This window comes from Stegostoma tigrinum, chromosome 38 (assembly GCF_030684315.1).
Source record: "Stegostoma tigrinum isolate sSteTig4 chromosome 38, sSteTig4.hap1, whole genome shotgun sequence".
Taxonomy (NCBI): Eukaryota; Metazoa; Chordata; class Chondrichthyes; order Orectolobiformes; family Stegostomatidae; genus Stegostoma; species Stegostoma tigrinum.
This window is the reverse complement of record NC_081391.1, coordinates 19,575,884-19,591,249: the sequence shown is the minus strand read 5'-3', so window position 1 is coordinate 19,591,249 and position 15,366 is coordinate 19,575,884. Positions and strand designations below refer to the sequence as shown.

General features: G+C 50.0%; 1 protein-coding gene across 7 annotated transcripts in view; it reads right to left on the bottom strand.

The window, feature by feature from the left end:
• Nucleotides 1-15,366, bottom strand: part of ppfia3 (PTPRF interacting protein alpha 3) — a 151,718-nt gene that overhangs the window by 94,672 nt on the left and 41,680 nt on the right. The window contains exon 1 of one of the 7 annotated variants that reach the window (XM_059640444.1): nucleotides 13,974-14,287. The exons of the other annotated variants lie outside the window; for them this stretch is intronic. Coding sequence (XP_059496427.1) covers nucleotides 13,974-14,051 — 78 coding nt within the window. The 5' untranslated portion in view covers nucleotides 14,052-14,287. Of the gene's footprint in view, nucleotides 1-13,973; nucleotides 14,288-15,366 lie in introns of those variants that run through there. 7 annotated transcript variants of the gene reach the window in all.

Below are 15,366 nucleotides of genomic sequence, written 5' to 3'. Positions count from 1 at the left end.
ACCTACCATCAGCAATTGTCATAAAAATCCACGTGGTTCACTAATGCACTGCAGGGAAGGAAATATGCCATCCTTATGCAGCCTGGTCTACACATGGCTTCAGACCCACAGTGATGTTGACATTTCTATAACACAGGGTAGAGCTGGAGCGAACACAGCAGGCCAGGCAGCGTCAGAGGAGCAGGAAACGCTTTCAGAAGGCATTTCTGAGGAAGGGTCTAGGCCCGAAACATCAGGTTTCCTGCTGCTCTGATGCTGCCTGGCCTGCTGCATTCCTCCAGCTCCACACTGCGTTATCTCAGACTCCATCAGCAGTAGTTCTTACTACCTCTAATGTTGACTCTTAAGCTCCCTCTGAAATAGACCTAGCAAAATACTCAACTAACAGGCAATTAGTCTACATTTGAATTAAAGTTGGAGGGCTCTGACTAATTTGGCTGAATAGTCACCCAGAAAATGTCTGAAGCTTTAAAAGCTACTCCAATACCAAATAAGCTGACACCAAATCGCACTCATAACCTGCTGTTCCCATAACTGGCTAGCCAGCCCAAACCCCATCCTGCACCCTCCCCACCCCAATACGTCAACACCCTCCGCACTCCTGGAGACCAGCCTGATCCCCATGTTGCCCAGGCACCCGGCCACCACCACTTCACCCACCTGGCCCTTCTCGCCAGCTGTACCCCATCACATTCTGCCGCCACTCCTCATTCTACCCCTTACCCATCTGATACTGCAACCCCCACACCCGCCTGCCTCCCAGTCCTGCACCTACCCCTCCCCAACCCTGCCAAGCAGCCACACGCACCCCCTGACCCTGACTCTGCCTGATCACTGTATGAAAATGTTTCACATTTGGCAGCATTTCCAACACCAACTCCCCACTGGCTGCCAGATTCCACCCACCAAACCCCACCATGCCCACTCTGCCACACACTCTCTCTCTCTCTCTCCCCCTCTCTCTCAGTTCTGCGTGTCACACACCAGCTGCTGCTTGTGTGGGAGACTTCCAACACAGTGACACCAGTATCTATTCAGGGCCTTCATTCAGCGAGATCTGGGAGAAGTGTGAGAAGGCTTCAAGTTAACAGAGCGACGAGAATCTCCCTTCCTCCCAGGCTTGTTACAGTCTCCCCACTCCAGCCGATCCTGGCAAACTGGACGGCTCAGAGATTGGTCGGGTCACTTACTGGCTCCTGCCAGTCGGTCCAGGGGTGGGGGGGACAGAAGAGCAGCTGGGAAAGTGAGCAGGGGGAGGGGGATGTTCCGAGTTTGGGCAGAAGGCTGCATATCTTTGGATTGTCCAGCCCAGAGTAATGTGGAGCACATTGTTTTGTCCCTAAGGGGCAGGCTAGTGACACCGCAAGCCCGAGATCTGCTCTGATTGTTTTATAGGGTAACACTGGCCAAATAGGTCACAGTCCCTCCTCTACACTGGGCTCTTCACAATCAGGAGGAGGATGGAAGGGGAGAGCAATTACACACCGTTTATGAGACCAAAGCAAACAAAAAATCCAAATTAAAGAGAAGTTAACACTGATCTCCCTAAATTCCGAATAGTTACACTGGAACCCGCAAACTGGGAAGTAGACTTAAAAAAGGGCAGAGCTCCAGTGAAAATATTGGGATTACCGATTTGCATCTGTCAACAGGAGTTCCATTCCAAGGAGGAGTCGGGTAAAGTTTTTGGAGCTAAAGGGTTCAGAAAGGGTACAGGGAGAAAGCAGGAACAAGGTAGTGCATTGGATGTGTGGCCATGATCACATAATGACAGAACAGGCTCAAAGGGTCGAATGGCCTACTCCCGCTCAGTCTATCGATGGGCACCATCTGACAACTGGACCCTTAGCTGCTCAGCAATAGCCAGCTCAGTGACACCCAGCTTGAGGTTTGCCAGGGCACTGGCTCAAACATGGGCAAAAGAGCTGAATTCCAGAGGTGAAGCGACAGTGAGAGTGGCAGCCCTTGACATCTTTATTCATTCGACTAAATGTGGCATCAAGGATCCCTGGCAAAACTGGAACCAATGGGTATCGGGGCAAACTCTCCACTGTTTAGAGTCATATCTGGCACAGAGGAAGGTGGTTGTGGTTTTTGGAGGTTAATCATTTCAACTCCAGGACATGTCTGCAGGAGATCCTTAGGGTAGTGCTCTCGGCCCAACCATCTTCAGCTGCTTCAGTAATTACTTTCCTCCATCATAAGGTCAAATGTGGGAATGTTCACACTGTTTACGAGTGCTCAGATACTGAAGCAGTCCGTATTCAAATGCAGCAAGATCTGGTCAATATCCAAGCTTGGGCTGACAAGTGGTAAGTGACATTCATGCCACACAAATGCCAGGCTATGACCATCTTCAATAAGAGACAATCTAACCAAACCCCTTGACATTCAACGGTGTTACCATCACTGAATCCACCACTATAAATATCAAGGAGGCTTAGCATTAATCAAAAACTCATCTGAACTCACCACAAATACAGTGGATACTACAGCAGGTCAGGGGGCACCAACATTGCACCAAGTAACTCCCCTCTTGATTCTCCAAAACCCATCTATCAGTAGATTGTATCAGAGATAATGGGAACTGCAGATGCTGGAGAATCCAAGATAATAAAATGTGAGGCTGGATGAACACAGCAGGACCAGCAGCATCTCAGGAGCACAAAAGCTGACGTTTCGGGCCTAGACCCTTCATCAGAGAGGGGGATGGGGGGAGGGAACTGGAATAAATAGGGAGAGAGGGGGAGGCGGACCAAAGATGGAGAGAAAAGAAGATAGGTGGAGAGAGTATAGGTGGGGAGGTAGGGAGGGGATAGGTCAGTCCAGGGAAGACAGACAGGTCAAGGAGGTGGGATGAGGTTAGTAGGTAGGAGATGGTGTGGCTTGGGGTGGGAGGAAGTGATGGGTGAGAGGAAGAACAGGTTAGGGAGGCAGAGACAGGTTGGACTGGTTTTGGGATGCAGTGGGTGGGGGGGAAGAGCTGGGCTGGTTGTGTGGTGCAGTGGGGGGAGGGGACGAACTGGGCTGGTTTAGGGATGCAGTAGGGGAAGGGGAGATTTTGAAACTGGTGAAGTCCACATTGATACCATTAGGCTGCAGGGTTCCCAGGCGGAATATGAGTTGCTGTTCCTGCAACCTTCGGGTGGCATCATTGTGGCAGTGCAGGAGGCCCATGATGGCCATGTCATCTAGAGAATGGGAGGGGGAGTGGAAATGGTTTGCGACTGGGAGGTGCAGTTGTTTATTGCGAAGTAGTTTGCTTAAGTGCAGCTCCAACAACATTCATCAGATGGACACCATTCAGGACAAACTAGCCTGCTTGACTGACACCACATCCACAAATACTGACTCCCTCCACCAGCAACGCTCAGTACACACTGCTCCTCCTATCCACAAGATGTACTGCAGAAACTCACCAAGATGATCCTCAGACAGCACCTTCCAAAGCCATGACCACTTCCGTCTAGAAGACGAAGTGCAGTAGACACAGGGGAACACCAGCCCCTGCAAGTTGCCCTCCAACGATCTGTTCACAATCTTGACTTCAATCATTGAATCATAGAATCCCTACAGTTTGGAAACAGGCCGGTCGGCCCAACAAGTCCATACCGACCCTTGAAGCATCCTAACCAGACCCATCCCCCTTTTTCCAACCTAATCTACACATCCTTGAACACTGCAGGCAATTTAGCACGGCCAATCCACCTAGCCTGCACATCTTTGGACTGTGGGAGGAAACCGGAGCACCCGGAGGAAACCCACGCAGATACAGGGAGAATGTGCAAACCGCACACAGACAGTCGCCCGAGGGTGGGATTGAACCCGGGTTCCTGGTGCTGTGAGGCTGCGGTGCTAACCACTGAGCCACTCAACTTGGGAATATATTGCCTTTCCTTCACTAACACTGGGTCAAAATCCTGGAATTCCCTCCCTAAAGGAATTGTGGATTCTCCCGAGAACATGTGGGCTACAGCAATTGAAGAAGACAGCTCACTAGCACCTTCTCTAGGACAACCAAGGACAGGCAATAAATGCTGGGCCAGCCAGTGATGCCCACGTCCCATGAGCAAATTTAAGAAAAATAATTATTCATTAGTTCTCAAAATGTAGACAGAGACAAAGTGACATTAACGGGGAGGCGATGGTGGTATTATTGCTGAACGGTTAATCCAGAGATCCAGGTAACACTCAGGGGAACAGGGTTTTGAATCCTGCCACTGCAGACGGTGGGATTTGACTTCAATAGAAGTACGTAGAATTAAGAATCTCATGGTGACCATGAATCTATTGCCAGGAAAACCCATCTGGTTCGCCAATATCTTTTAGGGAAGGAAAGTGCCATCCTTACCTGGTCGGGCCTACACGTGACTCCAGACCCACAGCAATGTGGTTGACTCTGAACCGCCCTCTGGGCAATTAGGGAATAAATGGACAATAAACAGTGGGCCTAGCCAGCGACATCCTTGTCCCATGAACGATTAAAAGAATAAAAATTGTTGTTTCCCAAGGAACCAAATGAATAAACCTTGGCTGACCTGTCTTCAAGGTTAGTATATGCAGCCTCAAATATAGAGACCCCTGACTGTGCTTTGGATCCCAGGTCCAGTCCAACCAAAGCCCTGTACAATTGTAGCCTTTTCATTCTTCAATGGGATCTTGATGCCATTGAAATGTTGGCTTTGGCTGCCTTAACCCAACTCCCCTTGGACTTATAGCCTGGGGAACCAATTCCAGGGGGCAGGTAAACGTCAAACACATTTCGGTGGTGTGGAGTCACGCGTAGCCAGATTATTAGCTTGGAGCCCAAAGGAAATATGAGTTTGATGAAATATGGAATTAGAAGCTAAATGGTGACGGTGTAACCACTGTCAATGATCAAAAAAACCTATTATTGTCGTTTTACAGAAGAAAATCTGCCAGTCTCAGCTGGTCCAGGCCGTGTGATTCCAGATCCACATCTCAGTAAAGATGGCAAATTTCCTTCCCTAAAAGGGACATTAGTGAATCAGATGGGTTCTTACAATGATTGCCACTCGACCAGCTTTTACTCAAATTTTCTGTGATTATTCAACCGCACCAGCCACCACGATAGGATTCAAACCCCACACTCCCTCGGAACATTAGGTTCTGATGAAGGGTCGCTGGACTCAAAACATTAGCTCTGTCTCTCTCTCTCTCCACAGATGCTGCCAGACCTGCTGAGTTTCTCCAACAGTTTCAGATTTCCCCAGAACATTAACCAGGGCAGCTCTGGATGACAGGTCCAGTGATATTATCACGTCACCCTCGTGTACAATAAGGTAAGTCAAATCGTTTGCAGAACCTCTTGGGGGTCAGACCGCAGTCACTCAGGGAAGGGGGGTGGGGGCAGGGGTAACATTCACAAGGCACAACACCATGCCTCTTGGTCTCACCAGCCAAGCAGGCTCTACTATTAGTTATGTGGCAGCTTAGAGGGGAGAAGCGGGGGGGGGGGGGGGGTGCTACTAGGGGTTACGTACAGGACAAGACAAGCAGTGTCACAGAATTAGTGACAGGAGCTGTGTGGGCAGCAAGGTACAACCGCTGATTCCATGGAGCTCATTCCCTCAAGAGGGGTGTGTGTGTATGTATATGTGTGTGTGTGTATATGTATATGTGCGTATGTGTGTGTGTATATGCATGTGTGTATGTATACGTACGTGTGTGTGTGTGCATATGTGTGTATATGTATATGTGCGTGCGTGTGCATATGCATGTGTATGTATACGTACATGTACGTATGTGTATATGTGTGTGTATGTGTATATGTGTGTGTATGTATGTATACGTACATGTATGTATGTGTGTGTGTTGTGTATGTGTGTGCGTGCATGTGCTTGTGCACGTGTATATGTGTGTGTGCGTGTGCATGTGTGTGTACATGTATATGTGTGCGTGCATGTGTGTGTACGTGTGCATGTGTGTGTACGTGTATATGTGTGCGTGCGTATGGACATGCGTGTGTGTGCGTTTTACTTCCCTGCACCGAAAGCACCAATGGGAGTTGGAAAATAAAACACCAACAGAAACTGCAACCCCTTGTGAAACACGCAAGCTGGCGCGAATCCAAGCGAGTGTTACCAATCTGATAGGCCCAAAAATAAAAGCCATTTGGCCTTTTAATGAGCATAATGAATGCAAATAAAACAAGAGTGGGGCCCCAGAATATTGCAGTCATTGAGATTCTGGAGCAAAAGGGTGAAGTGCTGCAGGCAAACGCTTACTAGACTGGCATAAGGCCAAAGTACACCATCCTGGAAGGACAGAGGGAAACTATGAGCATAGTTCCTACACGTACAGGTTGTTTCCCATCATGGCACAACTGTGTTGACAAAAGGAGGCTGTTCATTCCATCGTATCCATGCCACTACCCACCTCGCTCTTTTCCTCATAGCCTGGAAGTTTAGATACTTTCAAATCAGCTTGTTCAGAGATGCCACCACCAGCTGCCATTACCCCTGACCATCAACAGCCCAGCCAGCTATACCCACGTCCCATGCATGGATAAAGAAAACACTCATCTGCACCATGTGGATCTTGAATCCGGACCTCCTGGCTACGAGACAGGGACACAACCTTGAATTTTATTGCATCTTTTAAGGACAGGTCCAATTGCCTTTGGAAACTTACCGTTAGATCTGCATCAGCTCAAACTCAATTGGTAGCATCGTGCTGCCAAGTCCCAGACCAGGAATGGAGCCCGAAGCTCCAAGCCTGGCATTCCCAGCGCACTGCTGAAGGAATGCTGTTGGAACAGAGATACTGCATTTTGGAGAAGATCCACAACCCCAATGTTAAAGGCCGCTGTCCCCCCAGCAGAAGTCCCATTCGCCGTCCATATTCGCCCCTCCATCGACATGACTAAAACAGGTGATCAGTTACATCGCTGCTGGCGGGAGTTTGCTGTGAGCAGCCGCAGTTCTGACATTCCAACGGTCAGCATGCTTCGAAAGTTCTTCACTAGCTGTAAAGCGCCTCAAGGCATCAGGTGTCAAGAATGGCGCTAGACAAATGCAATTGTGTTTCTCTACCTTATTCAGGCACTGTGTTCTGAATTATGGCAACTCAGTGGGTAAAAAGTAAGGTCCCAAACCCACCTTCGTGAATTTTTCACCTAAAATTTAACAATCCACACCCTCATCCAAACACCTCCCCACCATGTCAGCAAAAAATGTCTCACACCACTCCCTCCTCCCAAAAGCTGAACTCATCTGAAACCTTTCAACCTCCCATTCCCTTTATTCCTTAACAGAGGGGAAGCTGTGGGAGAGCAGCATTTATTGCCCATCCTGAATTGCTCTGAACAGAGTGCCCTGCTCAATCACTTCACAAAGAAAGTTAAGAATCAATCACATTTCAGTGGGTCTGAAGTCACGTGTTATCCTTCCCTGAAGGGGAATCAGGCAAGTTTTCCTCATGTATAAATAAATCAATGATGGTTGTCATGGACAACGTTAGTTAACATAGCTGGAATGGAAAGCTAAATTCAGAGACAAATTCCACAAGCCAGGGAGACCACATGGATATCAGTCACAGAATCCCTACAGTGTGGAAACACACCCTTCGGCCCAACAAGTCCACACTGATCCTCGGAGCATCCCACCCAGACCCATTCCCCTAATCTGCACCTCCCTGAACACTATGGGGCAATTTAGCATGGCCAGTCCACCCTAGCCTGCACATCTTTGGACTGTGGGAGGAAACTGGAGCACCCGGAGGAAACCCACGCAGACACAGGGAGAACGTGCAAACTCCACACAGACAGTCGCCCGAGGCTGGAATTGAACCAGGGTCCCTGGTGCTGTGAGGCAGCAGTGCTAACCATTGAGCCACCCTGCGGCCCAACTGGACCAGATTAACAGCCTCGATCAGGGAGCCCTGACTGACACATAGAAACGGGAGTGGCAGAGGTTCTGTTCAGTCTGAGAGCTGGCTCTGAGGGAGCTGGATCAGTGTCAAGGACTCTCCATGTGTCAAGGTTTTTAAGCTTCCTGGTGCATCCGGAACTTTCTGGTGAGCTGGAAGCCATGACAAATAAAACAGGATGCCCGAACAGCAGTTTGAACCCACCTATGAGCTAACCCCAATAATGTGACATGCTGGTAAGGCACTCAAGCAGTCTGCCCACCACTGGGACCTACTGAGACCCTCATCCCCCACCTCTCATAAGGATGGCTCAGTGGTTAGCACTGCTGCCTCACAGTGCCAGGGAGCTGGGTTCAGTTGCAGGCTTGGGTGACTGTGTGGAGTTTGCTCATTCTCCGAGTCTGCGTGGGTTTCCTCCGGGAGCTCTGGATTCCTCTCACAGTCCAAAGATGTGCAGGTTAGGCTGGGTTGGCCATGCTAAATTGCCCATAGTGTCCAGGGATATGTGGATGAGATGGATTAGCCATGATAAGTGCAGAGTTATAAGGTAGGGGCTGGGTCTGGGTGGGATACTCTTCAGAGGGTCAGTGAAGACTGTAGCTTTTCTACGATCTGTCCAATTAATAGTCATCCATTAATGAATGGCCATTCATATAATACAGGAGACAATGCTACTAAGTTCACCATCTTGGGCAAAAGGCAGGAAGGAGCAGGGCACCCCTTCAGCTCATCAGAGGATCGTCCCTTGCTGCCTTTGTGCCTCCTCATCCCCAGCTCGATGAGGTCCCCATACTTATACACATATAGTGGCAGTATTCACATCTGCCTGGGACTCCCTGAAGTACCAGCACTGGCCACAGCCGACCCCTGGCACTGCTGAGACCACTGCAGACCCAGCTCATGGATGGGATGCCCCATCTCTCTCTCCTGGAAGCCATCACAAGCAAATTCTCGCTCCAGAGTAGCCCTTTGCTTTAAAGGGAAGACAGAGAGCGGCCTGACCAATGCTTCTGCTGGGTTGGAGTTCCATCTCAGAGTATCCACTTCCATACTTCTATATGTACAGCCATGGATTCCAGATCATTAACTTTTATCCCATGTATAATCTTGATAAAACTTTCAGAAATACCAATGCATTCATTTAAAAAATACTTTCCAGTCACTTGCAAATTTATGTTCAATGCCAGTTAAGAAACAAACTCACGTTCCAAGTCTCAGGAGCTTCTGTTGCTGCGATTGTAAAGGGCTGTGATGAGACCACACCCAGGAGTACTGTGTACACTTCTATCACAGAATCCCTACAGTGTGCAAACAGGCCCTTCAGCCCAACAAGTCCACACCGACCCCCACGGCATCATCCTCAGACCCATCCCACTCTAACCAGGCTAACCTACACATACCGGCAGTGGTAGTGGAGTCAGATACTTTAGAGACTTTTAAGCGACTCTTGGACAGGCACATGGAGGATAGTAAAATGTAGCGTATGCACAGCAGACTGACCTTAGTAGGATAATAGGTCAGCACAACATTGTGGGCTGAAGGGCCATACTGTTTTATGTTCTATAACTGAACATTATGGGGCAATTTAGCACAGCCAATCCATATAACCTGCACACTTTTGGACTGTGGGAGGAAATGAGCGCTTCCAGAGGAAACCCACGCAGACACAGGGAGAATGTGCAAACTCCACACAGACAGTCGCCCGAGGGTGGAATTGAACTCAGGCCCCTGGTGCTGTGAGGCTGCTGTGCTAACCACTGAGGCACCGTGCCGCCCTGGTCTGCTCATACGAGGAAAGATGTTGCGACTATAGAGGAAATCCCACAAAGGTTCACCAGACTGAGTCGTGGAAGCCCTATCGAATGGAGAGCCTGGATCGGTTAGGATTTTGTTCCCTTGAGTTTAGAAGAATGAGGGTCAGGGGACAGCTCCTGTAAACCTATAAAATTCCAACAGGACCAGACAAGGCATTCTCAATGACCAAGAAATCCAGATCCAGGGGTTACAGCCTAAGAATACAGGGTACACCACTGAGAGAAGGTAATAGGAGAAAAAACATTTTCAAGGTTGCTATGGCAGGAGGGTTTGAGTGACAGGGAGAGGCTGAGCGGGCTGGGGCTATTTTCCCCTGGAGCGTCGGAGGCTGAGGGGTGACCTTATAGAGATTTATAAAATAATGAGGGGCATGGATAGGGTGAATAGACAAGGTCCTTTTCCCAGGGGTAGAGGAGTCCAAAACTAGAGGGACACAGGTTTAAGGTGAGAGGGGTAAGATTTAAATGGGACCTAAGGGGTGACTTTTTCCACACAGAGGGTGGTGCGTGTATGGAATGAGCTGCCAGAGGAAGTGGTGGAGGCTGATACAATTACAACATTTAAAAGGAACCTGGATGGGGACGTGAATAGGAAGGGTTCAGAGGGATATGGGCCACATGCTGACAAATGGGACTAAATTAATGTAGGATATCTGGTTGGCACGGATCGGTTGGATTGAAGGATCTGTTTCTGTGCTGTACATCTCTATGACACTCAGTGAAGAGTTGAGGCATGGAATACACTGCCTGGAAATACAGTTGGGGCAAGTTCCACTGAGACGTTCAACAGCACAATGGGTGGTTATTTTGGACCGAAATAGTGCGCAGGCATATGGAGAATAGAGCTGAAATATATAATAGAGCTGGAGCAAGCGTGATGGGCCTAATGGCCTCCTGCTGTACTGTATCAAATCTGTGATTTTAGACTGCAAATATGAGGAAAAATGTCTTCACCCAGAGAGTGGGGAGGCTGTGGAATGCTCTGCCACAGATTGGGGCCAAAACATTGAACATTTTGAAGGAGCTGGATACAGTTCATTGGGCTACAGGGATTGAAAAGGTCTGGGGACGAAAACGGGAACAGGAGACTGACTTGGATGATCCACCACAATAACAAAACGAATGGTAGAGCAGTTTCAAACGGCAGAAGGGCCTAGTCCTATCATTTATGTTTCTGTGTTTCCGTTGCAATCAGCAGCTGATAAAGGGAGGGCCAGCATCCGTACAGCTGGAAGCAGTACTCCTCTAGGTCCGATGGTTGAGGGCTCAGGACTACTGTAGACACAGGGGTACAAAGTCTTGCCTGACATTCCCAGTGTGCCCCTGACGGAACATGGCACTAACGGCGCAGATGAGAACAGCAAGTGAGCGACCTGCCCTTCCAGAGAGTCAGGAAAAGATCGTGTGGCATTATTTTGGGGAAAAGCTCCCGCTCGCCTGACCAACTTATTCTTCAATATGTAGAGGTGGTTTGAGAGATTTTCAAAAATCAGGAGGCTATCAGGACAGAGGGGGTAGAGAGAAACTGTTCCCACCTGTAAATGGGTTAAGAACTGGGGGGCACAGTTTTAAAAAGTCTTGTAGAAGAAGTGTGAGGCCAGAATATACTTCTTGTCCCAGCACATCACGTGGACCTGGTATACAGTGTCTGGAAGCACAATGGAAGCCAGCTCAATTGGTGCATTGAAGGGTGCAGTGGGGGTGTAGTTAAATAGAAACAACGCGCAGAGATTCAGGGAAAGGCAAGGGATTGGTGTGAAGTTAAAATGTGCAGAACACTAATGATGAACTGAATGTCCTCCTCTGGCACCGGCATAATCCTGTGTTAGCACAAAAAGGATGCGTTCCAGTGATTCACTCTTGTGGGAGCTTGCAGTGCACAAATGGATTGCTGCCTCACGTGAGTGACGACATTGCAAAACAGAAAAAAAACCACTTCATCGGCTGGAAAGCACTTGGGCAGGTGCTACATGAATGCAGCTGGACGGCACCTTACACTAGGGTCCAGATGGAGTTGCTGCGACCCCGTCCTCAAGATGGTGTGCGCGCGGCGGTGTGTGTGTGGCGATGTGTGTGTGGGTGGGTGGGTCTGTGTGGGGGTGCGTGTGTGGGTGGGGATATGGGTGGGGTGAGTGCGTGCGGGTGGGGATGTGTAGAGGTATGTGTGTGGGGGTGCGGATAGGTGTGGGTGGGGGTACGTGTGTGAGGGTGTGGGTATAGGTGGGGATGTGTAGAGGTATGTGTGGGTGGGGGTGTGTGTGGGGGTATGTGGGTGCGGGTCCAGGTGTGGGTGAGGGTGTGTGTGTGTGGATGGGGGTATGTGTGTATGGAGGGGGTGTGTGTGTGGGCGGGGGTGTGCGTGGGGGGGTGCGGGTGTTTGTGGATGAGGGTATGTGTGTGTGGGTGCGGGTGTGTGCCTGTGGCTGGTGGCTTGGGTTTTGCCATGGGCTGACCTTGCCTGTGCCATGCGAGTGCCCGCTCAGAGCCCGGTGCCTTGTGTTTCTAACATGTTGCAGCCAGCTGGAGGGAGCTGCAGGTGGTCTTTTTGCTCTTTTCACAAAGTTCAGCAAATGACAGATCAAATCACCATCAAAAAAAACCCCACAAAACAGCACAATCTGTTACTAACGTCACTGCTCACTCCACACTGCCAATGCTGGGAAAACTGTCCTCGCATTCTCAAAGAAACGCACATGCACTGGAGCTCGAATAGTTCATTCACTTCACCAACACCTTCCACCCCAACCTCAAGTTCACCTGGGCCATCCCCAACACATCCCTCACCTTCCTGGACCTCTCAGTCTCCATCTCAGGTAACCAGCTAGAAACTGATGTCCATTTCAAGCCCACTGACGCCCACAGCTACCTAGAATACACCACCCACCCACCTTCCTGCAAAAATTCCATCCCCTATTCCCAATTCCTCCATCTCCACCGCATCTGCTCCCAGGATGAGGCATTCCACTCCCGCACAGCCCAGATGTCCACATTCTTCCAGGACCGCAACATCCCCCCCCACAGAGGTCGAGAACGCCCTTGACCGCGTCTCCCGCAAGACATCCCTCACACCCCGCCCCCGCCACAACTGCCCCCAGAGGATCCCACCAACCTCCGGATACTACGCATCATCCTCCGACAGTTCCGCCATCTACAATCCGACCCAACCACCCAAGCTATTTTTCCATCCCCACCCTTGTCTGCTTTCCGGAGAGACCACTCTCTCCGCGAATCCCTTGTCCGCTCCACACTCCCCTCCAACTCCACCACACCCGGCACCATCCCCTGCAACCGCAGGAAGTGCTACACTCGCCCCCACACCTCCTCCCTCACCCCTATCCCATGCCCCAAGATGACCTTTCATATTAAGCAGATGTTCACCTGCACATCTGCCAATGTGGTATATTGTATCCAGTGTACTCAGTGTGGCTTCCTCTACATTGGGGAAATCAAGCGGATGCTTGGGGATCGCTTTCCAGAACACCTCCGCTCGGTTTGCAACAAACAACTGCACCTCCCAGTCGCGAACCATTTCAACTCCTCCTCCCATTCCTCAGACGACATGTACATCATGGGCCTCCTGCAGTGCCAGAATGATGCCACCCGAAGGTTGCAGGAACAGCAACTCATATTCCACTTGGGAACCCTGCAGCCCAATGGTATCAATGTGGACTTCACCAGCTTCAAAATCTCCCCTTCCCCCACCGCATCCCAAACCAGCCCAGCTCGTCCCCTGCCCCCAATGCATCCCAAAACCAGCCCAGTTCTTCCCCTCCCACCTCTGCATCCCAAAACCAGCCCAGCTCGTCCCCGCCTCCATAACCAGTTCTTCCTGTCACCCATCCCCTCCTCCCACCTCAAGCCGCACCTCCATTTCCTACCTACTAACCTCATCGCGCCCCCTTGACCTGTCCGTCCTCCCCAGACTGACCTATCCCCTCCACACCTCCCCACCTATACTCTCCTCTCTACCTATCTTCTTTTCTCTCCATCTTCGGTCCACCTCCCCTTCTCTCCCTATTTATTCCAGTTCCCTCTCCCCATCCCCCTCTCTGATGAAGGGTCTGGGCCTGAAACGTCAGCTTTTGTGCTCCTGAGATGCTGCTTGGCCTGCTGTGTTCATCCAGCCCCACACTTTGTTATCTTGGATTCTCCAGCATCTGCAGTTCCCATTATCACTCACACATGCACTCTCTCTCTCTCTCTCACACACACATGCACAGACACACACACAAATGACTTTCAACACAAAGCCTCCACATAATTACATACCTCCAAACAGGTCACTGGAACAGATTCTCTGCGTGCTCTAATCAAAGCCTTGCTGTTAATTTCTAATTGTACATACATTGCCTGTTGTCAAAGATGCACACACAACAACAGGAAATAAGTCTTCCCAAAAAGTAAACATCAACATTTAAACTCAGGAGAGGGATTAATGTTGCTTCTTGTTGTGGCTGAGGTCAGAGAAGTTTCCTTTATGGCTTGCTTATCCTTGTCTGTGCAGACTCCTTCCCCAAATGAGGCTTCAGGGTCGGGACAGCAGCTTTGTCACATTCCCTGGCTACTTGCACAATGCAAGCCATGCTGAGTTTGTTCGCTGGTCCAACACCAGATTTAGCAGTTGGTGGGCGTGAGGGGGTTGGGGATAATCAGTCGCGTCAGACTTGCTGCCAGGAATGTGACGGAAGAAGGGATGAGCATCACAGTATTGAAGGGTTTGCTGGAGCCTGATCCACATGACGTTCCGCAAGCCCCAGCGCTCTGGCGTGACACAGCTTTAGGGGATTCGCTTTCCAAGAGCTCTTTCGGCCGCTCTCCCATTTTGCATCTGCGTTGGGGCAGAGGTGCTGAAATCAGCGTGTTGTTCTCATCCTGGAGTGGCGACCAAGAGGCTGTAAGTTCAAATCCCACCCCTGAAGTTCTCCCATTTTCGCGCCCACCCCCATCAACAGTGTCGCATGGAGGTCAGCGAGTTTGGCTGAAGAGGAGGCTAAGACCTCATCAGGAAAACTGCCCCCCTATCACAAAAAACCTGACCACTTCACTTGAGCCCTTGATAAACGTAACCCATCCCCATGTGCACTTCTAGGTCCATTTGCTGGTTGACTCCTGAATAAACTTTCCCTCGAAGGAGTTCGGAAAGCAGAAAGTGACAAAGTCACGCCATAAACGTGGCTCATGTGAAGTAAACCACCAGAGAAAGGAGAAGTGGGACAACAACAGGTGGCCAGTGCTTAGCACTGCTGCCTCACAGTGCCAAGGACCCAGGTTCAATCCCATCCTCGGGCAACTGTCTGTGTGGAGTTTGCACATTCTCCCTGGGTGCTCCGGTTTCCTACCACAGCCCAAAGGTGTGCAGGTTAGGGTGGGTTGGCCATGGGAAATTGCCCATAGTGCTCAGGGAGGTGTAGATTAGGTGGGTTATAGGGGGATGGGTCTGGGTGGGATGCTCCAAGGGTTGGTGTGGACTTGTTGGGCCAAAGGGCCTGTTTCCACATTGTAGGGATTCTATGAAACAAGGTGCCAAACACATCTCAGAAAAGCTTGCTCACCTAGAGAGATAGTTGAGCCACAAAGAGGTCATTTCCTACACCAGTCAGGAGATGAGACAAATGAAGAGTCTGAAATTCCCAGTGCAACAGAATCCTAAAAGTATCAATCA